At 41.4% G+C, this 23,728-nt stretch overlaps 1 protein-coding gene across 1 annotated transcript; it reads right to left on the reverse strand.

The window, feature by feature from the left end:
- Positions 1–1,092: 1,092 nt before the first annotated feature.
- Positions 1,093–19,724, reverse strand: LOC309713248 (very long chain fatty acid elongase 6-like). Its single transcript, XM_082544720.1, has 4 exons — positions 19,444–19,724; positions 10,622–10,753; positions 8,040–8,191; positions 1,093–6,108 (listed from the first exon to the last, which is right to left on the reverse strand). The coding sequence occupies exons 1-4, from the start codon at positions 19,539–19,541 to the stop codon at positions 5,678–5,680; spliced, it is 813 nt and encodes a 270-aa protein (XP_082400846.1). The 5' UTR covers positions 19,542–19,724; the 3' UTR covers positions 1,093–5,677.
- Between the last annotated feature and the right edge of the window lie 4,004 nt (positions 19,725–23,728).

The raw sequence follows: 23,728 nt of genomic DNA on the forward strand, positions 1-23,728 counted from the left end.
CTTCGGATTTTCACAGCAGATTAGGAACATCAGTGGGGGGTCGGGGAGAACAGACTGGTTGGGTCGTGGTCCAGATTTCATTCATTAGTAATGTTAGCTTTAATAGAAAGAAACAATGAAAGGAGAGAGGATGGCAAAAGTGTAAATGAAGCCTCTGTGCCTGAAAAGTTCGATAAAAATACAAGTCTGTCTTGTCTTGTCTTGTCATCCAACAGAGGCTAAGTAAATAAAAAGACAAAATAACATCTGCAGCTGGTTGCTGTAGGAAAACACAGTTTATCAGTGTGTCCCTTTTAAAAACACCCTGCAGGTCCCCTGCAGATGAATCAATAGTGAAAAGGGAATCTCTTCTCAATAAAAGCTTTTCATTTTACTAAAAAGCCATGAAATTGAAGGGGCTCTGGGGTTTTCTCAGAAAGGTTATTCCGCAGATTGTTCCAAGAAAAATCTGTGGTCTACGGTTGGGCCAAAGAGGCGCCTCGTGGGGTGAAACTTTATTGTGAAATAATCGGCCGCAAAGTAAGGCCAATCAGAGAAGATGCGTATTTTCATCTTTTACATGGTAAAAACAATCAGCCACAGGCTTCCTGAAACAAAGAACAAAGAGCTGTGACCCTATTTTGAATTAATACTGTACCCATATAACGAAAACTGAAAATACTCAACCACATGCCTGCATTTTCCCAACAAAACAAGCAACCAATGCTGCAAACCCTCACAAGGAAACACATGAAGTTCAGATTAACCAGGTTTGTGGCGGCACCTGGAGGCTGCCTCACGTGCTTCTTCGCGTGCCCGCCTGTGCAGAGGTTCGCACAGCTGTTCTTCGTTACATTGTGTGTTGTAGTAAGAAACAAACGCACCGCTGTTTGGAGCACATGTGGAGAAAGCGGTAATGACAGCCTCCTGCCACACGAGGGCGCCAAAGACTGCAATAACAGCCACAGAGCGTCAGGATGAAGAAAGTCCTCGAAAATAAAGAAATGATGGTTTTATATTGTTACAGCAATTTAAATAAACGTGGACAGACAGACGGAGTTTATTATTTAACATGCAGAAGTACTCGATTACAAATAGGAGTTTATTTATTGTTCTTAAAAAAGGGTTAAACATGTAAGTATGCCCCATTTAACCATTCAGGGTAATTTTTATCAGTCTAATCTCATGTTACAGGTTATAGTTGTTAATAAATATGAACACGATGATTAAAACATATGTAATTATACAGTTAGTCCGTCGTGTGTAATTACAGTAACATGTGCTGGATATCTTTAATTACTTTAAACACTACATGTTTCATGAGCTCCTGCACAAACACAAACTGCTGTAACAGCTTGTGTTTGTACTGAGATGATTGCCCTCTTCTGCGCACTGCTCACATTCAGCTCCTAACAATGTGACTCGTTTCTGTAAGTTTCATAAAAAGTTTGCTTTCCATCACAGAGCCGAGCTGAACACGAGCTGGTGGTGTTCACGCAGAAAAATCTCACTGTTGTCGTGACCCTAACCCTCTGTGACGAGCTTGTTTAAAGCTTTTCCCTCTCGGCTCCTCCACTGCGTGTCTTTCCTCCCGGTCCTCTGGTGTCACCACCCACAGCTACAAGACTATAATGTGCTGAGCAGGCAGAGCTTTGTCTTCCATCAACCCACGACCTCCCAGAGAGCGCTCGGCTCAGCTTGGACGTTTGTAGGGCAGTGTGCTGCGAGCTGCAGAGCTGCAGGGGGCCGGTGTGGTTTAACTGTGTCAGCAAGACAAATTCCTCTAGTTTAAAAGCTTCACGGGGATTTAACAGCTTCTGATCATCAGAGACTGTAGAGCCACTGTGTGCTCTTCAGTCAATTTATCCTTTAGACTCAGTTTATACAGAAAATACACATATGTGTCCAATGTGAGTATAATGAGAGCCTTGTTTACATACTTCTGTACATTTTGTATCATATTTATTTTTCTTACAGAGCTCGTGTTAATGACTAGAACTGAAAAATCTATTATTAAGACCTAATATTTAGATTTGACATGTTATATATTATCTTTCTCTCTTTAAACATTTCCTTTCCTCTGTAATGCATGGTTACAATTTAACACAATCCTATTATACATTTTTTCCCATCCCTTAAACATGCACTATGACCGCAATAATAAATGAAACTGAACTATCACCTTCTTAGCAATGCCAATAAAACCAACACGAATACACAGGAACAGCGTGAGCATCATAAAAGTTTCATTGAAAAGCAGTTTCAGAAGTTTTCCAATAACGTCGTCGGTCAAGGAATTCACCTTATATATGATAAAATTAGAAATGTGTTTTAGCCTTAAATATTTTCTATTTCACATCTTCTGTATATATCTCTTTAAATCTTTGTTTAGTTGTTTTCCCACAGCTGTTGCAGACACCTCAATTGTTTATGGCACTTTCTGGGATTTTATTTGCGACCAATAAAGTGATGGGAGGCATTGTCGCATGTACACAAACCTTTTTTAAAAATTCTCTCACGGTCGCTGAGTTGCCACATTCAGGCCTGAATAACAGAGTAATGGGAGACTGCCATCTATACGGCACTTTTTCAGACCCGTGACCTTCAAAGGGCTTCACGCTACAACCTTTCACACACATAATTGTCACACCCTGAGGTCAAGGTCACTGAGAACTCATCACCATCTCAGAAATGCATTTTACATTAAGCTGTGTATGCTTGAGTTTGGCTCTCGTCTACGATTAAGACTCAACAATCTTGCAAAAGATTGCTTTTAAATTTCAAGAGCTGCTGTTTAGTTAAATAAAAGCAATTAAATATGTTTATAATGTATGTGCCAATAAAAAGAAAATAAAAGACAATCAGACTGAAGTCCTGGCTTTATCACACATGCCTGTCAGAGGCTTGAATATGTGCTTTATATTTTTTAAGATAATCTTAATAAAGGAAACTAAATCAAACAGCTGATGTTTGTGGCGAGTTTGTCCGTCTTCTATTTAAACAGATATTCTTCTCCACAGTGAAAATATTTCACCCCTGAAACAACAAACAGAAACTTTTATTATAACGTTTCGACACGAAGCCCTTTTTCCAGTAGAAACCACAGGGAGTAAAAATCAGTAGGAAACATAAAGCACAGACAACAAAACAAAGTAAAGCACGACAGAAAACAAACAGAAGCATGTTTGGCACACCAAGTTCAAGTTTTAACAGCGTTACAATGTGTCAGATTTTAAAAAGCAGGCAGTTTCAAACAGTGTTCAGTGCTCTTTATATTGAATCACATAAAAACAACTACGACTGGTTGATGCTGAAACAATAAGTGCATCTGAAAACGGTGCTTTTATCAGAACTACGTCGTTTCTCACAGAAGGTGCGTCAGCGTGACAAACTGTAATCCACAAAGTCCTGAACAATCGGAATTCAACTACAGACACAAACACAAAATCAGCTCCGTCACGCCAAGTCAAAAGTCTCCACACAGGTTTTAAACCACAGCGCTCAGCACACACGTTTCCAACCAGGGCGAGCAGCTTCTGTGGCGAGCACAGGCCCGTTAAACAGGACGTGGTTTGAGAATGTGCTGCACAACTTTAAACACGAACACCGTTCACCCTCCGAAGCGGTGTAAGCGCGAGCGTGGATGGAGCAAACTGAACTCAACCCGCTTCCTAATGTGACACCTGCCAAGTAAACCTCACACCTGCTGGAAAACGTAAAGAAAACACATCCCTCTCATCTAAAAACAGACACCAGCGCCCTGTGGCCTCCTCTTCAGCAGGTCATAAAGTGCAGCAGCACCACAGTCAGCAGCAATCGCCACATAAATTTGGTCCTCGTCATCTGCCGTATGTTTGGTATCAGTTTGTTCAAATAATTTAAAGCACAAAAGGAAAATAAATAACCAAAACCAACATGAGCACAGGGCAAAGTCACAAAGGATGGATCAAAATAAAGCTTTTTCTTCTAACTAAACAGGAATCAAGTGTCGGCAACAAGGCAAACGTAGTGGTCGGACCTCGTAGGAGTTGCAAGATACAAAAACCTCTCCTGTTACGTCACATTATGTTCAGTTTATCCTTTTTGTTTGTCTGCTAAACACTTCACACGAGACACTCTGGTTTAGCTCCTGCTGCTCAATCAGAGAATCAGTTCAAACAGTTTTCAGATGCTTTTTATCGCTTTTAATAAATGTGCACCATAGAAGTGGAATGTTTTTGTTAAACCTCTGAGTTAAAGCTACAGGTCTGCATCTCCATCACATCTACACGTCTCCTTTTTAAATCCATCGCACAGCTGCACAGAAGAAAAGGTTCGGGAAACTGCGTCCCAACAGTGAATCGTTCCCGTCATCTCTTATTAAAAACGTTAAAAAACATATACTGTACAGCGCGTAAACATGTGAAAACAACCCAAATGACAGGGACAGGAGGACGTCTGGTTTAACGCACTTCCTGTCAGTTGTTTGAGCTGGAACGGCTTTCATCTGAGGAACGCGTTCCTCACTCAGGCCTTGTCTTACAGAGTGTACGCGTGGTGAAAGCGGCTATAAATATTGGCTATGTTAGAGGAAAGCTGGGTTGCATGAGGTACTTATTAGTGGTCAGTGCATAACCTGCAGTAAAGGGTGAAGCAAAGCAACGCAGCGCTGTGGACGGCATTAGCAGCAACACTAAATTTAACCTCTGTGTTCGTTTTATAAGAATATGGTCACTTTACTGTTGTGCTCTCAGACTCAAACTTCACCTGGATTCAAACCAACACCTTAAAAAAAACAAACAGAAAAAACAACCTAAGCTAACAAGTTGAGGCAGGTATAAGCCAGCGAGGTCAACTGAGAGGAGCAGACAGAGAAGGCTTTCTTTTTAGATGAAGGTAAAGAGGTGACAGCATTTTAAAAAAATTACACCGAACTGAACTTGCATTGCTTTTCTTCCTGCACGTTTACGTGCAGGAAAACATTCCTCTGCCATTTAGTGCATTAGTCTTCACTCCCTGTTACCTGCTAACCTGCACAGGTGGACACAGGTGTTACAGTTTCTGCACCTGCAGGCGCCACGTGATGCTCATTTTTACGGCATCAGATTAGTACCTGCCCCCGGTGTCACTTTTAAAGGGCTAGTTCAACATTTGGTGCAGATTGTTTATCCTAGTCGAGCATAAAGACAGTGAGCAGGCGGTGTGTAAACGCTTTAACAGGATCCCGTCTGTAAAAGATGTTTGTTAGAGCTGGAGTCAAGAATCTGTTGCTTTTATGTTTTTGTTAATTTGCAGGTTAAACAGAAAGATGCAGAGTTTAAATAAGTCAGTTTTCCAGGGAAAGGAAAGTCTGCTTCCAGCCTTTATGCTAAGCTAACTAGAGCTAAACAAACCATTTCCTCACTCAATTAAAGTAAAATTAATTACATATAAATCAATGACTTCTTTAAAAACACAGGAACAAGTGTCAGTTGCCTCTGACAGTATTTGGCCCTCATATGGCTGTTTTTAGATAAAGGAGTTTAAGTAAACAAGGCAATCGTTTAAATGATGACAGCGCTATTTTTAGTCAAACACAGTTACGGAAATGCCCCTCAATCTCCTCACTTTCATCGTGAGATCACATTAAAATGCTCCAAATCATCCTCCTCTCTGAGCTGCAGTCAGAAGAGGAGGATGTTCAGAGCCTTTAATACGACCCCGAGCACAGGGAGGCGCGCTACTCTTTCTTGGACCCTTTGTCCCTGGGGGAGCCTTTGAGGTAGGTGTTGTAGAAGAAGTAGGCAAAAAGGATCAAGTAGCTGAGGTACAAGAGAGAGCCCCAAACGATGTTGTCCTGGTGAGACGGACAGCGCAACTCGTGCATCCAGTGGTACACGAGGCCCTGCACGGCCAGGCCCATCACCATCTGCAGGATCTGCAAGGCCGTGATGACCATGGCGAAGGGACGCGGCACCTGCAGGCCGGCCGCTCGGGCGGCGTAGTACGTGTACATGACAGAGTGAACCATGTAGTTCATAGTCATGAACCAGCCGCCGCCCGCCAGCTGATCCTTGTAGGTGTACCAGGAGTAAAGCAGCACGGTGATGTGGTGGTACCAGTGCAGAAAGATGAGGCGCTGTTTCCGCAGGACGATGAACACGGTGTCTCCTGAGAGAGGCGGCAGAGAGGAAATCGTTTAAATAAAACCGCACCCGAGCACCAAACCTCAACCCCTCAGCAACTGAGTCATGATTAATAACACCAGATGTACTTTAGTTATCACAAAAGATGGAAAATTGCTGTGTGAGAGCAGGAAAAATATTTTTTAAAAACCTACAGAAAAAGTGAAATACCTGACAGGACCTGACTGTGTATCAAGTTTAACGCAGCTCCAATAAAGCCTGACTTCACTTACAGTGTTTGAAGGGGGGGGTGTACTAAATTTTATGATGGCCTTACAGGTACAGGAGGAGCACAGAAACCTTCAACAAGGCAGCACAAGCAGTTAGCTTACAGCTTCGTGAACATCCATCACAGATTTGTGGGTTTATGTTTGATCTTTCAGGTGGATTTAACAAATAAAAGGGTTTAGCTTACACAGACAAACCTCCTCACAAAGCTTACTTTGATAAGTACAAATACAGATTCTGGTGAATCCCATGAAGTTGTTATAAAACAGAACAACCTGTATTTCTAATTTAAAGCTCATTTGAGTCTCTATAAAGAGTCCTTATCCTGCAGTAGGAAGAAGACGTATCCTTCCTGTCTGCAGCAGAGGAAACATTGCTTGTACATTATCAGCTGTGCGCTAATGGACTTTTCTTGCCAGCTCAGCATCTGCCTCCATTTCAGCTCTTAAGGGAATCACCTCCTGATGGATTTACTGCACAGTGGCGCACACTTTAATCTACACTGAGCAAATCATTTCATTCTTAAAGTAGCTGAGCAAGAAAAAACATCCAGTTTGAATTTAGATCCTTTTGGAACAAAGACTGAAAAACATCCAACACATTTACACTTTTACACGTTTTCAGTGCGTACAAGTCTTGCACCAACCCTCATTTCTTAACATTCTGCGAGGAAGGCAGGTGAAACGTGCAAACATACATGGAAATAGAAAGGTTTGCACAACTATAACAATAACTTATCTGGTACGATCCATGACCGATGACTGCCACTGTATGTGTGTTGTTGTTGTTTTTTTAAATTCAGGTAAACTTTTACTTTAGTGGCAGCGTGTTTGGGATCATCTTTTATTGAAAGAAGCAGCTGCTGCCGATCAGATGTGTTGCAGGCAGTACTGCATGGTGGGTGAAGCTCTGACTTAATATTCTTGTGTTCACAGTTACATTAATTTTGAAAAAAAATCCACACCACTCACTGAAATGCAGCTCTAAACCATGACAGAGCCTCCACCGTGCTTTACAGATGGCTGTAGACACTCATGTCATCGCTCCATCAGACCTGTTCTCACTGATCTTTTTTACTGCACATCATGCTGAAAAAATTGCCAAGTTTTCAGCTAACAGCTCTTTGGGAATCAAATTGTTGTTGCAAATAAACTGTTACCTTTGCATTTTGCACAGACTCACCTAATTAAATGGGAACAAACTACGTGGTTTTGCACGGTTAGTAGTAACAACGTGTCAAGAAACAAAATAAGGTTCATCCCTTGAGTTATATGCATTTATATTTAAATGATTCATAGGTCAGTGTTAAGGACAGAACCAAAGAAAAGCTTTGAGAGACCTTCAGAAAGTACTGATTAAGACCTTTTTTAAAAAAAACATTACAAGAAAGTCTGGCTCCTTAGAAGCAAAATACAAAGAGATGAGGGGTGGATCAAGACTTTTGCACAGCACTTTATGCCTCATCATGGTTTTAGCTAATGCTAACACCCCCACCCTTAATATGATTAAAACAGTTTTTTCTGAGTTGCGTGGAGCTCCTATAGTGTAAACAGGTCCTGCTTCACCTTAATCCAATAACAAAGAAATAAGGAATCTACAGCTGGTGGTCTTTGAATAGGTTAGATTTCAGTATGTGCTTCATTCATGTGAGTAATATTCTGACATTTATGAGATCAGATGAAGTCTCACCCAGCTCGGGGGCCTTGCTGAGGGCAAAGGCGTAGGCCCAGAACTTGGTGAGGGGAGAGCTGTAGAAGCTGTTGTCACACACCGACTGTTTGAAGCCGTCGTTTGTGAGGACGTGCAGCATGTAAGCTCCGGTCCTGACCGCTCCTACGATGCTGCAGAGGAAACACAACAAGGACATATTAGCCAACAGCTAGGATCACAGAGGCTCAGCCACTTCTTTTAGTAAATTATGTTGCTCTACTGGTTTCATATTTGTCACCACTTTCCTAGAACAGAGTCTGTTTTCTCATCCTTATAGTAAAAACAGGGATGGTCTCAACTGGCAGCCCTGATGTGTTAAAGTGTAATCATTCTGCCATGCCTCCTGTGGACAAATGAAGCATTGAAAGCAGCATTTTTATAATCCATCTTACTGTTTGTCATAAAATAATAATAATAAAAAAAAAGAAACCATAACTGAGCTGCAGAGATCACTGCTACAGTGCAGCCATAAAGGCTTGATGTCAAAAGGTTTATTGACATTACACTGATGGCAAAGAGCAACTTGCACATTGGTGCAACACTGATGTGGAGATTTCATAGGTAATCTCAGTCAGACCATCTTAAACACACCTTAGAGACTCCCTGTGCTTTTATCTGATGTTCCAACAATTGCAAACCGGATCGCAGTCAACAGGGAGCCAGCCTGTGTCATTTTCTCTGATGACTGATCGTCGTACCGGCCTTCGATCTGACACAAATCAAATGCAGGTCAAACAGGACCAAACTGTGAGTTTGATGGGGATTATGCTCAATCCTTTTCAGAGTATCAGACATAAAACGATGGTGTATGTAGTGTATGGATGCCTGTTTATAACTATAGCACTCTGCTACTCTTACAGTCCTTTTAAACTAAGCCACAGTCGCTCATTCAAAAAGCACTTTTAAACTCTTTTTGCCCAAAGACTCTTCAATATATCAGTTGGAGAAGCCTTCAACTAGTAAATGAACTGCCCTGTTTCCATGCAACTGTAATAGTAACTATATGATGAATGAATAAATAGCAGTGAAAAAAACCCTGATTCTAAATCTGAAAACCTTGTGCGGCCCACTGCACATTAGCCTAAGAGGAAGTACTTTCTTTTTTTGTTCCATCATGAATATATTTTGAGCGCTTGGCAACTGGCTTGTTGAGGTTAAGTCTCCATAAACAGCTTTACCTCCACCTAATTGCATCGGAAATATTTCATCAGTAGTTAAATTAGTCAGAAAATAAGGGTTAAGGTCTAAGTTTTAAGCTCTTGTGCTTCTGCTGGCAGCCCAGCTATAGTAGCCTCATAGCTCATTAGCGATAGTTTAGTGCTAAACTGTCAGCTAAAGCTGGGGGTTTACATGTGGATTGCACTGATATCTGTTAATTAGCACCAAGACAGCAAAGCAACAAAGCGTGCACGATGTTGTGTCATCATTCTGGCACACGTCTCCGAGGTTAAAAAAATATATACCAGTAATAAAAAACAAACTTATCCTTTAAAGGACAATAGAGTTAACAGGGTGGATGTAGTAAAAAGCAAAAACTACCTACACTAACACCGTCGCGTCCTGTGTGCGGACAGCTAAGGCTGAAAGGAGCAGGATATACCCACAGCACTGGGATTAAGATTAAAGTCCTGCACACCTGCCACGTGGATCCTTGCAGGCTCTGGTGGGTTTGACAAACTCAGCTTAAGGCCTTTAAGTGACAGCAGCAGGATTTTAGTTTTTATAAAAACAGCACGCTTCTCTGGGGGAATACCACAGTCTAGATCTTCATAAACAAATCAGTAAATTAGATTGATAGTTGGTAACTGAAGGAGTAGATAAACAGAAACCTGTTTGGAGTTTGGCTGATGTCCTGCTCTAGATAATCTTCTCAGGTATTCTACTGCAGATGCTTTTTTTAAAGATTGCTTTGTAGAAGCCCCGATCTCCTTCAGCGTGTCAAAATGGAGATCTTTCAACTTGATTCAAGAAGATAAAGCAGCAGGGACATAAACTCCCACTACCTATAGGTGAAAAATGCCAAAAATCTGGCTCTTATCAACAGCAAGGATCCTGAGGTTGCTCTCTGCTCAGATTTGAGGTTTGTGGTGAAACTGCAACTCGAGTGGAATGTCCTATTTTGAAAATGCAGCTGCTCTGAAATCTCAGAGAAGATGATCTCAAACAGGAGATTGGCAAAAATGTAAACCAGTTTTTTAGGTCAGCCCCAAGAAGTTTTAGATTCCACCCCCCAGATACCATGTGCAGATGGACATCAGGACTCTTAGTGAGTGAAATGTCTATAGTGTTCTTGAAGTACTGCTTTAAATCTTGCATTGAACCTTGAGGTGACAGCTGTTATCAGACTGGTTGTGGCTTCTCAAACAAACACTCAGAACACGTTCCTTCTTTGACTATCCCTCTTTCAGTTCACGTTCCTGTTTACCCAGAAAGGAAAAGGACCTTCAGAGAAAAAATACCAAACAACTTTTCTCTGAAACACTCGACTCTAAATGTTTGCTTGACTGAGCGTTAAGGTCACGTCAGCCGTCTCAGCTGCATCGACCTTGAGAGTCACTCACCTGAAAATGGCCAGACTGAGTGACCACAACACCAGCGGGCGACGTAGGTTCAGTCTTTGCCTTTCCCTCATGAAGTGCTGCCCTCCAAATACGATCGCAGCGTACAGGCCAGAGAATATAAAAGACTTGGTCCTGCAGAGAAGCACACACACAGTGATGCTTATTATTACTCATCCTCACTGTAACACCAATACTGATAATACTGTTACATGCACTAATTACAGCAGAGAGACAGTAACGGGGGGGAAAAAGCTCCCCTCAGACACAAAACACTAGATTGAGAATGTACTGGATCAAATTATGTAGTTGTTGCAATTAATATTTAATACTTAATTTCAGGGAAACGAATGTATGAAAATTTGGTTGTCGTCACTGTAAAAAGAAAATACGTAGTCTTGTAATTCTAGTCAGAGCATAATAGGAAAACCATTTTGGTCCTCAGCAGGTTCTATAATTATTAAATACAAGCGCAGGTCTGCAGGCATTCGTCCATGCACAGCTCTCTGCATATCAGTCAGGAGGAGGTCTGGACTTTGACGGGACCATTGCAGCACCTTGTTTCTCTTCTTTTCGGCCATTCAGTTGCAGATTTGCTTCTGTGCTTGGGATCATTGTCCTGTCAGGTGATCCGATTTAGCTTTAGCTGTCAAACAGATGGCCTCACATTTGAATCTAGAATACTTTGGTATACGAAGGAGTTCACGGTCGACTCAGTGACTGTCAGTAAGTATGAGGTGTTTGCGCTGATATGCTAAGTTTGGTTTTGTGCATCGCAGCCAGACGTCTCCACTCCGGTCTCATCTGTCCAAAGGAGATTTTTAAAGAAGTCTTTTGGTTTTCCCAGATGCAGCTTTGCAAACCTAAGCTGTGCTGCCATGTTCTTTTTAGAGACAAGAAATCTTCACCTGGCCTGTTTGGAACGGTTGTTCCAAACAGGGACTGGCTCAGTCTTATTCTAATTGTCATTATCGTTAACATGCTGAGGCATGTACAGCTCTTGGGTTTTTTGCAGTTTCTCTGAGCATTGCATGGTCTGACCTTGGGATGAATTTGCTGAATGTTAACTCGAGAAACAGCTTTATAACCGTTCCTAGTCTGACGTGCAGCAGCAGTTGCTTCGCGGTGCATTAACACAGTGCATTTAAATAACAGCACCTGGCTGCTACTACACTTACCCTCTTAATCCCTGTAGGAAAAATATACATAAAATCTTCTCAAAATAGGGTGTACTTGTCTTTAGCCACAACCTCACGTCCCTGAGCCCAAATCTGTGGGAAACACTGATGTTACTTAACACAAAACGCCGGCCTAAAAGCTCCAGCATCACACAGATCTTTGACCTCTATCAGCTTTACAATAAAGAGGAAGTACCTCACTTCCCCTGACAAACAGCTCTATTAAACACTAAATCACCTCCTGAGACTTTGAAACAGGAGACAACTACACAGACACAGCACTCTTACATAAAGACATTACACAATTAGTGTGACTGAACCAGACAACTGCAATTAAAGACAAATACGAGCTGATATCAACTCTGTGGTCACTCCAGAGTCGTGTGACAAGTCGAAACATCAGGCTATGAATTACTACATGTCAGCCCTCCTGACACCAGCCAACTCAATTATTATACTCATAGTAGAGGATTAAGAGATTAGCTCCTGACACACAGACCACTCAGACTGCCAGCTATGGGCAATAAGGCTGTTTCCACTGGGCACCACTGCGCCTGATGTTTCAACAACAGCACACAGCAGGAAAGAAAAAGTCGATTTTTGGCTGAGCAGAAACAGCCGAGGAGAATACTAAACCCTGGAAACAGAGACTGCATGTGCACTGACACCGTATATTTTTAATTTCACATTAACCTGCTTCTCATATGTTATTAAAAGCTGTTTTTATTTAAGTAGGGAGGGTATGCGTGTAAGCGGGTAAGCAGATGACTAATCCAGATTGGCAACATACATAATACACAGGATGAGTAGATACTACTGCTGCTGCTGCTTGACCCACTTAGTGGTTATAGTGGATTCTGATAGCTGGTCCCAGTTTGCCCCTGTGGGAGAGGAAAAACCAGCAAAAAGCTAAAGCTGTTCCTGCTGCACAGATCTGAACCACCGAGCATACCAAGAGTTCTTCACCAAGCTAATAACACATAATCTTAGACAAGATGCATATCTGTTTGTTCCCTGTATACCGAGATGAAATTCAGTAACTGAATAATCATCTAATCAATCAATTTGTCTTCCAGACTCAGTGGTCCAAACTTAAAACAACCAAGAAATCTCAGATTAATAACAGAAAGAAAGCGTATTATCCTACAGAGAGACTTGTGCACCCAGCGAGGAGCACGTGGTAAGCTTACAATAATTTTGATTTCAGAGGCATTAATCCTGAGATTACCTGAGTCAGCTTTAAAAGCACAGAGTCCTTCAGCTACAAACATTTCACTCAAACATCCAAATCTCAGTAATAATCTCAGGTCTATAACTTTTTGGACAATGACACACTTTTAATGTAGCTGTCCCTCTGGACACCAACACAATCAATTAAACAAAATGTGACTAAATTGTAAACCTTGAGCTTTACTTCAATGGGTTTTAAGGACCTCAAAAGCTGCAGGTTGAGGGGATCTCCCCTTTTTTTAATGTGTTTATAAACCTCTCTGCATTTAATCATTAGTTATTATTAATCTCTGGCTCACCACAGCCTGGTTTTGCTGTTTTTCAGTTTTCTTCCTGTTAAAAAGGATTTTCCCTTCCCTCTGTCACCAAGTGCTTACTCAAAGGAGGACAGTTGGGGGTTTTCTCTGTTTTCTCTGACTTTAACTGACAATAAAAAAGTACCTTGAGGCAACTGGTGTTGAAACAGACTCGTCATTATTGGGGTCTGATTGGAATTAGAAAAGGTCAGCTATGACAAAATGAATCAGAATTGTTCATCCAAACTCTTATCAATACTTCAGTGCTCGTACTCGGGAGCTGTGCCAAACTCACACCAGTGAGCATATAAACGCTCCAGGTTTTATCTCCCTGCACAGGGTGAGACACACGCGAGCTATCAGAGCCACAATCACCTGGCCAAGTGTTTTGTCTCCAGGAGTCAGTAAGCTAGTGGGTTTTTTCAGCATCATTTAACTTAACCACAGCAGCATTCCTTCCCGGTCTCCTTTAATAATTTGTGTCTCTGTGCAAGCGTCCCTCAGGAATTGTCTAAATGATCTGAGTCACATGTCTCTATCTTTATCATTTCTTTTTATCAGTTACTGACATGCTTTTCTGACAGTTCGACAGAGCACATACAAATGCTGTCAGACTCATGGGGGTGGAACATTTTGCACACCTGAGAAACTTTTTCCTGCTCTGTTTTTTTAGTATGAATCTGTTTTAATACAAAGTCCACTCCTAATAGATAGCTAATCGTAGGTGGCCTGATTTACAGTCAGCTACTGCTACAAGGTTAATGAATAAAGAACAATACACAGATTACGGATCATCTAGATAAGGAGCTACAACTTTAATTTAAACGTCTTTGTGACTGAAAAGAAGACATGGTATCGACACTGAGTTATCAGCACACGCAAACTCCTTTTAGCATTAATTAGCAGGCATCTCTGTCTGTGCCTGACAACCATATGGTTCAAGGAAAATGTGCACTTTGTCACAGACTGTGTTCCTAATTTTTTATGCACAGCATTTCTAGACACAGCTCACAGGCTTCAGGTTCAGAAGTCTCGTCTCTGCTTTTTGCAGACATTGTGGTTCTGTTAGTTTCATCGAGTTACAACCTCCAGCGCGCTCTGAGGGAGGTTTGCTGCCAAGCTGGAGGGAACTGGGATGAGAATTAGAACCTTCAAATCTAAGGCCACAGTTCTGAGCTGGAAAAGGGTGGACTGCCCACTTCTGGTTGGGAAGTTTAGATATTCCAGGGTCTTTTTACAAGTGAGGTAGGGTGCGACAGGAGATTAAACAGGTCTGTAGTGGGAAAGAGAGAGCTCTGCATCTCAGCAGTGGCTGAAAGAATGAGACTACAGAAACCAAAAGCAGAAATAAGCTTTGTGCTGGGCTCTTTGACGGATAGAGTGAGATAAAGTAAGAAGCTCAGTTCTTTGAAACGAAATAGAGCTGCTACTCCTCAACATTGGCAGGGGCCAGCTAAAGTGGCTCAACATCTCACTAAGATGCCTCCTTGGTGTTTCAGGCATGCCAGACTGTGAGGAGATATCGGTGTAGACGTAGGACACACAAGATTATGTCTCTCAGCTGGCTTGGTAGTTTGGGAATGCCTGAGTGTCCCACCAAAAGAGCTGGAGTAGGTGAGCGGGGAGAGATAGGTCTGGGTATCTCCCCGTCTACTGTGCAAACAGGCAGCACAAAATAGATGTCTGGTAAGAAGATGCAATTATCTTACTCTTAATTATTACATACAGGCAAGCTGAAATACTCTTTATTAAAAAAAATAAAATCTCCCTCCTCACCCCTGCAGGGGGGTGTCTTCAATCTAAAGCAATGAGTGTTGCACTTTGGTGTGCTCCACACAGCCCCTTTGACTTTGACATGCTGGATACGCAGAGCTGCAGCTGGGTAATGGCCTAAAAAATTAGATACCTCAAGTCAAATTTTGTCAAATACAAAAGAAAAATCACCAGAACCATAATTAAATATATTTTATTTTATTTTTACCATTTTTTCCTAATGTTTTAAGTGACTTCTCTTCATAACATGGAGAGAAAATAACAGGAAAAAGTACATAAATCTGTGCCGCTGCCCAGCAAGGCATTACACACCTTCACCTTTAACTCATGCTTACTTAAACCCCAAAATAGTTCTTAAACTTGAATCACTTCAATTAACTCAAATAGGAGAGGAAACGTCGCAGGAACTCTTACATATTTTCAACTTGATACAACGTAACGTCTGTCATTAATCTGAGCAAGGCTGGTGTTTGTAACGTACAGATGTCACTGTTTGAGTCTTACAAACTAGCCCAAAAGTGAAAACGTAAAAGTGAGGAAGGCATAATTTTTGACCTGTTACTCAATATTTGTGCCTGAAGGTGAAGACGGGCAGCCGCAGATCCAGCATGAAGTCTTTAGGCAAGGCAAGGCAAGGCAAGTTTATTTGTATAGCACAATTCAACAACAAAGTGATTCAAAGTGCTTTACAGAGACATTAGAAACAAGAACAAATAAAAAGCATGATTTAAAATTGATTAAAACAAGCAAATAAACTAACTAACTAATTAACAAACAAACAAAACAGTATATAAAATCAAAACAGATAAAATCAGAACAGTAGATAAAATCAGTAGTTAAATGTAAGTTTTGAAATTTAAGCTTAAAAGTGTGGATTTGGTGCTTTATTCAAATGCAGCTGAGAACAGGTGAGTCTTCAACCTGGATTTAAATAAACTGAGTGTTTCAGCTGATCTGAGGCTTTCTGGGAGTTTGTTCCAGATATAAGGAGCATAAAAGCTGAATGCAGCTTCTCCGTGTCTGGTTCTGACTCTGGGAACTGATAAAAGACCGGATCCAGATGACCTGAGGGATCTGGAAGGTTCATACTGGGTCAGGAGGTCATTGATGTATTTTGGTCCTAAACCATTCAGAGCTTTATAGACCAGCATCAGAACTTAAAAGTCTATCCTCTGACGGACAGGCAGCCAGTGTAAAGACCTCAGAGCTGGACTGATGTGGTCCACTTTTTTGGTCTTAGTGAGGACTCGAGCAGCAGAGTTCTGAATGAGCTGTAGTTGTCTGACTGATTTTTTAGGTAGACCTGTAAAGATGCTGTTACAGTAATCAAGCCTACTAAAGATGAATGCATGGACTAGTTTTTCCAGGTCCTGTTGAGACATCAGATCTTTTATCCTTGATATATTCTTGAGGTGATAGTAAGCTGACTTTGTTATTGTCTTAATGTGTTTTTCTAAGTTTAGGTCTGCATCCATCACTACACCCAAATTTCTCGCCTGGTTTGTGGTTTTTAGATGTATAGATTGAAGTTCTCTGGTGACCTGTAATCGTTTTTCTTTGGCGCCAAAGACTATTACCTCAGTTTTGTTTTTGTTTAGCTGGAGAAAATTGTGGCACAACCAGTCATTGATTTCCTCAATGCATTTACCAAGAGCCTGTACAGGGCCTCGGTCTCCTGGTGACATTGTGATATATATTTGTGTGTCATCTGCATAGCTGTGATAGTTTATTTTGTTGTTGTTTATAATCTGTGCCAGTGGGAGCATGTAGATGTTAAACAGAAGGGGTCCCAAGATGGAACCTTGGGGAACTCCACATGTGATACTTGTCTGCTCAGATGTGAAGTTACCTATTGATACAAAGTATTTCCTGTTTTCTAAGTATGTTTTGAACCAGTTTAGTACAGTTCCTGAAAGACCTGTCCAGTTCTCCAGTCGTTTGAGTAATATGTTGTGGTCAACTGTATCAAATGCTGCACTGAGATCCAGTAAAACTAGGACTGACATTTTTCCACTGTCTGTATTCAGACATATGTCATTAAACACTTTGGTCAGAGCGGTTTCAGTGCTGTGGTTCTGTCTAAAACCTGACTGGAAGGCATCGTAGCAATTATTCTGTTTTAAGAAGTAACTGAGCTGTTGAGAAACTGCTTTTTCAATGATCTTACTTAAAAACGGGAGATTTGAGATCGGCCTGTAGTTGTTCATTTGTGTCTTGTCAAGATTGTCCTTTTTCAGTATAGGTTTGATTACAGCAGTTTTTAGTGATTCTGGAAACACACCTGATAATAAAGAAAAGTTGACGATCTGTAACAGGTCTGACTCTAAAGTCTTTGAGACCTTTTTGAAAAAACTTGTTGGCAGGACATCTAAACAGCAGGAGGAGGAGTTCAGTTGACCTAAGATGTCCTCCAGGTCTTTGCTGTTAATAGGTTGAAACTGTTTCATGGTGTTTAAACAGTTTTTTGGTGGACACAGTACATATCCTGGATCTGCTGTTGATGTACCAATTGCTTGTCTAATTTTTTGGATTTTTTCAGTGAAGAATTTGGCAAAGTCATTGCAGGCCATGGTCGAATGAAGTTCAGCTGCCACTGGCACAGGAGGGTTTGTTAGCCTGTCAACTGTAGAAAATAAGACCCGAGCATTATGGCTGTTTTTAGTGATGATGTCAGAGAAGTAGGACCTCCTTGCATTCCTCAGTTGTAAATTATAATTGTGAAGTTTCTCTTTATAAATGTCATAATGAACCTGGAGGTTTGTTTTTCTCCATCTGCGCTCAGCTTTCCTACACTCTCTTTTTTCATTTTTCACCAGTGTGGAGTTTCTCCATGGAGACTTTTTCCTTCCAGAGATAACCTTCACCTTAATGGGAGCAATAGTGTCCATTACATTTAACATGTTAGCATTGAAGCTATTGACGAGCTCATTGACTGACCCTCTGGGCAGGTCAGGTGTTAATGGGAAGACCTGGTTAAAAATTGCACTACTGTGTTCAGTTATACACCGTTTTGTGATCATTGTTGTTGATATATTTGTGTGGGCTGAGATTTTACTTTCAAAGAAAACACAGTAATGATCAGACAGGCCCACATCAGACACAGTAACCTTTGAAATGCTCAGGCCTTTGGAGATCAGTAGGTCAAGAGTGTGTCCTCTATTATGTGTGGCCTCTGTTACATGCTGAGTCAGCCCAAAGTTGCCCAGAGTGTTACTCAGGTCTTTAGTCCCTTTGTCCTGAGGGTTGTCCACATGAATGTTAAAATCCCCAACAATAATTACACAGTCAAAATCAACACAGATCACAGACAGCAGTTCACTGAGGTCATTAAAAAAGTCTGTGCCGTATTTGGGAGGCCTGTAAACATTAAGAAACACAACTTTGGATGGGGCCTTCAGCTGTAAAGCCACATATTCAAAAGACTGAAAACTTCCAGGAGATAGCTGCTTACATTGAAATGATTCATTAAATAAGACAGCAACCCCTCCTCCTCTCCTGCTCGCCCTGACCTCACTGATAAAACTGTAGTTAGGAGGGGTCGTCTCGATGAGAACAGCTCCACTGTTACTTTGGTCCAACCAAGTTTCAGTTAAAAACATAAAATCAAGGCTGTGCTCAGTGATTAAATCATTAATTAAAAATGTTTTCCCAGCTAGAGATCTAATGTTTAATAAAGCCAACTTAAGTGTTTTAGAGGTATTACTTGTCCCCTCGTGTTTGGGAGCAGTCTGTGGCACACAAGGTATGTTTACTATATTTAAAGATCTTTTAGAGTGCAGCTCTCTGTGTTTTGACCAGGCCACATGTCTCCTGTCACCTAAAAGTACAGAAATTTTAAAACCTTCTAGTAAACAGGGTCCCAGCTTCTCCTGGGAAAAGTCATCACTGCCATAATCCTCACAGCCCGGACCCTTCACACATCACGCATCAGACTGCGGAGACAGGGCATGAAGAGGAACTAAGGGGGGCGAGGCTGGGCAATGTGACTTCGATTGCTCTGTTGAGGGTGGGGCTCGATGGCGAACCTTTGGCCGCTCTGGTGGGGGGTTTATGGGGGACAAAAAGGGATTGGGACGGGGGGTAGATCTGAGCCCAGCATAGCTGTTAATTACATAATCAGGACTCCGTGCAGGGCTCGCCTCTTCTCCCTGAGGTGCATCCTTAACTCGAGTTTATTTGAACTAAAGCGAGGGAAAAACGATGTTCCTGAGGTTCTAAAGAGATTTCATGGGTTTTAGCCCGAACATGCAGAACATGTTACAAACGGCTTCAACAACAAACGATGGACAGAGCTGCAGTCCAGTGAATGACTTATTTACTGATATTTCACCAACTTCCTCGTTCTTACCAGTTTTCCTGCATCCATTCCATCGCTCTTCTCTCGTCGAAACGTCGCTCGAAGTCGTAAACTGTCAACGGGTAGCTGCTCGGCTCACTCTCGTTCATTTTGAAAAGTTTCTGGTTTAGTTTTGGAAGGAAGAAAAAAATGCAACAAAAGGCTGAAGAAGCAAACGAGAGGCGACAGTTTAACTGCTGCTCGGTTATCCTCCGCTTTGGGTCGTCTGAGGTGACAGCAGGATGACGGGCTGTCAAGACAATTTTTATTTAGCGCGAGAAAGCTAGCTGCAGGAACACGACGCTATTCCGGTTTAGGATTTCAAAATAAAACGCATTTTCCAAAAACTATTAACTGAAAACTCCTAATAACTTTTCTAACCTAGACAATGGAATATATATATTATCTGTACTTTTGAGTCAGAAGTAATCAGGAAATACAATAAACATGAGTGAAGATTGTCTTACTGATTTGTATTTTAATAATTTATTTCTATGCCTGCTTCATCTACCAAGGAAGCATAGTCAACAGTGATGGCGGTGCAGATGAAGACATTAGGAGCCTGATCAACAAAGCAAGGCTTGCATTCAACACCCTGCGACCCATCTGGAACTCCAAAGCCTTATCTCAGCGCAACAAGATCCGCATCTTCAACACCAATGTGATAGCTCAGTAGGTAGAGTGGTGGCCCCATGATCGGAAGGTCGGGGGTTCGATTCCCCTGAACAGCTACCCTGAGGTACCCCTGAGCAAGGTACCGTCCCTACACACTGCTCCCCGGGCGCCCAGTGGCTGCCCACTGCTTCACTGAGTGAATGGGTTAAATGCAGAGAGGGATTTTCCCCACGGGGACCAATAAAGTACACTTTCTTCTTCTGTATGGGTCAGAGACGTGGCGGGTGACCAACACCATTACCAGCAAGACACCGGTTGTAGTCTCATCAACAAGTGCTTGCGACACATCTTCAACATCAGATGGCCTGAGAAGATCTCGAACACAGACCTGTGGAAGAGAACCAGCCAGAACCCGGTCGGTCAAGACATCAAGAAGAGAAAATGGGGCTGGATAGGCCACACTCTTCGAAAACCATTCGACAACGTCTCAAGGCAAGCACTGGACTGGAACCCACAAGGAAAAGGGAAAGTGGGGAGGCCCAAACAGACGTGGAGAAGATCTGTCGAGAGCGAAGTGAAGGCCGACAGAATGACGTGGACCCAGCTGAAGAGAACGGCCCAGAACTGAGTCTGTTGGAGTGGTATTGTTGCGGACCTATGCTCCACCAGGAGTCTACAGGAAAATTGATTGATTTTTATGGCACTTATCACAACCAACATTACAAAACAACACAATAAAACACACACAAAAACTTAAAGTCTTGCTGCTTCATTTTGAACACTCTGAAGTCTGTGAATTGATCTGTGACAGTGAGAGGCATGAATAAAAGCATGAATAGGAGCCTAAGTGGCACCAAATCTCAGTGTGGATTGTAGCTATAGCATTAGAATTTGTTGAAATAGGTTTCCATGAAATAGCATGCACAGGCAGGGGTGCCTCCAGAATGTTTTCATATAGGGGCCCCTAAAAATATTGGGGGGTACACGAAAAACAGAATTTCCAGTTTTATTATGCTGTTGTCAAATACAGATTACTTGAAAAATATGGCAAAAAAGACAGAAACAAAAGAAGCGTCTGGGTAGTTAATTTCCTGCTATTAAAGTTAATATAATTGAAAATATATTTTCAATTTTATATGTACCTATAGGTACATATGAAAAACAAATAAGATTTCAATATTCATAAAAATCCGTTTTAAGCAGGAATAAATAACAAGTTTATGTTTTAACTCATTTAAATGATTTTTCTTCATAACATGGAGAGAAAATAACAGGAAAAAGTACAGAAATCTGTGCCGCTGAGCAGCAAGGCATTAAACGCCTTCACTCTCTCTTGTGCTCTGTCTTGTGCTCACGTTTAAGGGCCCACCAAGGGTGTCACCCAAAACGTATAAAGATGCTAATCACATACAAATATATGCAAATCCAGTGTAAGCAAAGAGCAACCAACTGCAACGAAACACAAAAGGGCAAAATCATAACAAGGATATAAAATGAAATCACTACAGTACTACATTAGCTATACTGTGAGAATAAGCAATGTTTATATCTTTATTTTATATTTATTTTGATATCTACTTTTAGATTGTTTGGGGAGAGATAGTTTTGATATCTCATTCAACACTAGAGTTAACAGTTCAAGTGCTCAATATCAAAATTTCCACCGGTTGTAGTCTCAACTTTTATTACGAAGGTATTTGCTGGCATTTCCGGTATTCCCTGCGCTGTCATTGGGCGATTCAATAAGAACACGTTTTTGTTTTTGTTTTTAGAAAGGCGGGGCTTGGGTGTGACGTTTTGTCATCAGGCGAGAGCGCTGCGAGTATCGACCCCATAAAAAGCACTGGGACCAGTCGGACCAGTCTGCTCCTGTCAGCAAGGCCAGGACCCCAGATATCCATACTTGGATTAATGCTGTCAGTCAAAACCAGCTGCTTTATTATGTAAGAGAAAAATATCATTTAGATTAACTGGGTCCTTTCAAAGACATTATTACACTTACACAGCAGCAGTGTGCACTCACATGATTTAATGGTTTTAATGCACAAAATTAGTTTAACATGCAGCTATAATTTACTGCTTTCTTCCATTTCTTTTTATGGTGAATATATGTGCAAAGACTTAATCTCTATCAATCACAAAATGACTTGCAGAATAACTCATAACAACTATATGCAGTTTAAGCTTGGTAAAATAAGCATTACATTATTAAACAAAGTGAGGAACGAGCCTTTATTTGCATTTAAGTTTCCCTTTCACATGCCTGCTCAATGGATCCTTTTCTCCGCTGGCAGTCTGCAGTGCTCCTATCTGTAATAAGCTCACAAAAATTGACTTTCTGCATTGATCTGCTCTTTGATCCTGTACAAAGGACACAACGAGTCCCTTGAAGTACATCTGGAACAGCTTGGTGTACAGTTTCATAAGACATCATCTGTCAGCATCGGAAGCACTGCACATGAAACCTGATAAAGGAAGCTGGGAGAGTCTCAGCAATAATGTGGTGATGTGATAAGCTCTTATGTACTATTAATACACGCACAAAGACCAGGAAACTCTCTGCAGCAGATGCTTCACTTCCTGCACAAAGGTGTTTTTTCTATGCATCGTTTCAACCATTGAACACATTTCATAGGCAAAACAACTGACTGCAGAATAACTTTAGTATAAAGAAGAATGCAAAATATTACCTTCATACAGGCTTGTGAGGCGGGCTGGGTCCAAATGTTGTCACTTTTTCATTTAGCTTATTTTTCACAGCATTTTAAGCCTTTATGAGTACAGGAGATAGCCACTTGAGATTTTGTGGGATGAAAAACACATTTGAACAGCTGCAAACTGCATCGGATACCCTCGTCACCGTTTTCTTGCTTCATCACCCATTGAGCTTGAGGGAATTTTCTTTTGCCCTAAGATGGCGTGATCCTGTTACTCACTAGGAAAGATCCAGTCGCTGTGACGCTCTGTGTTCGTACTCACTGTCCAGACCCTTCAAGGGTTTCTGAAAAACTGCTTCAGGACTTAGATTGTTAGATCAGTGTGACTCTCCAAACCGTTTTCGCATACGAACACCAAAGTTGTTTCTCTATTTCACTGCAGTGCTAAAATATGACTATATTAGAAAAAAATAGAAAGAAGGAATCATGCAGTTTATTGAAACTATGGTTTCCAACCTCTCATGCAGTTCAGTAGTTATGGAGGGGCTCAAGCCTATTCCAGCAGTCAAGGAGAGAGACAGGGTACACCCAATCACCAGTCTGCTGCATGACTAACACATAAAGACAGACAACCATTTACATCCACACCTTTAGAACTGACATTTAACCTGACCACAAGCATGTCTTTGGACTGTAAGAGGAAACCTCAGTGACAAGGGTGAACATGAAAACTGCACATAAAAAGACCCAAACCCATGCTGTGCTTGTTGTAAGGCTAACTGTGCAAAACTATGGTATGTATCCCATCATACTGATACTCAAACTTGGTCACAAGAAAAAAAACTGTGCTGCACAAAACCTTTAAAGACTTTGGCTTTAGATTGTGATGCTTGGGAGTGTGTGTGAAATTGTTTTGGCTGTAGTTTTTAACAGAATTTAAATGTGTTTTTCAGCCCTCAAGATCTCGTATGGATATGTCCCACACATATGAAGTTAGAATGGGTGAAAAACACTGCAAGAATCCA

This window comes from Aulonocara stuartgranti, assembly GCF_965226115.1.
Source record: "Aulonocara stuartgranti genome assembly, chromosome: 8".
In the NCBI taxonomy this organism is placed as follows: Eukaryota; Metazoa; Chordata; class Actinopteri; order Cichliformes; family Cichlidae; genus Aulonocara; species Aulonocara stuartgranti.

Excerpts from the sequence above, each read along its gene's own strand:
- LOC309713248 (XM_082544720.1), bottom strand. The coding sequence starts at position 19,541 with ATGAACGAGAGTGAGCCGAGCAGCTACCCGTTGACAGTTTACGACTTC. Across the intron at positions 10,754-19,443 it reads GAATGGATGCAGGAAAACTG|GACCAAGTCTTTTATATTCT; the intron begins GTAAGAACGAGG and ends GCTTCTCTGCAG. Across the intron at positions 8,192-10,621 it reads CTCAGTCTGGCCATTTTCAG|CATCGTAGGAGCGGTCAGGA; the intron begins GTGAGTGACTCT and ends TTTCCTCTGCAG.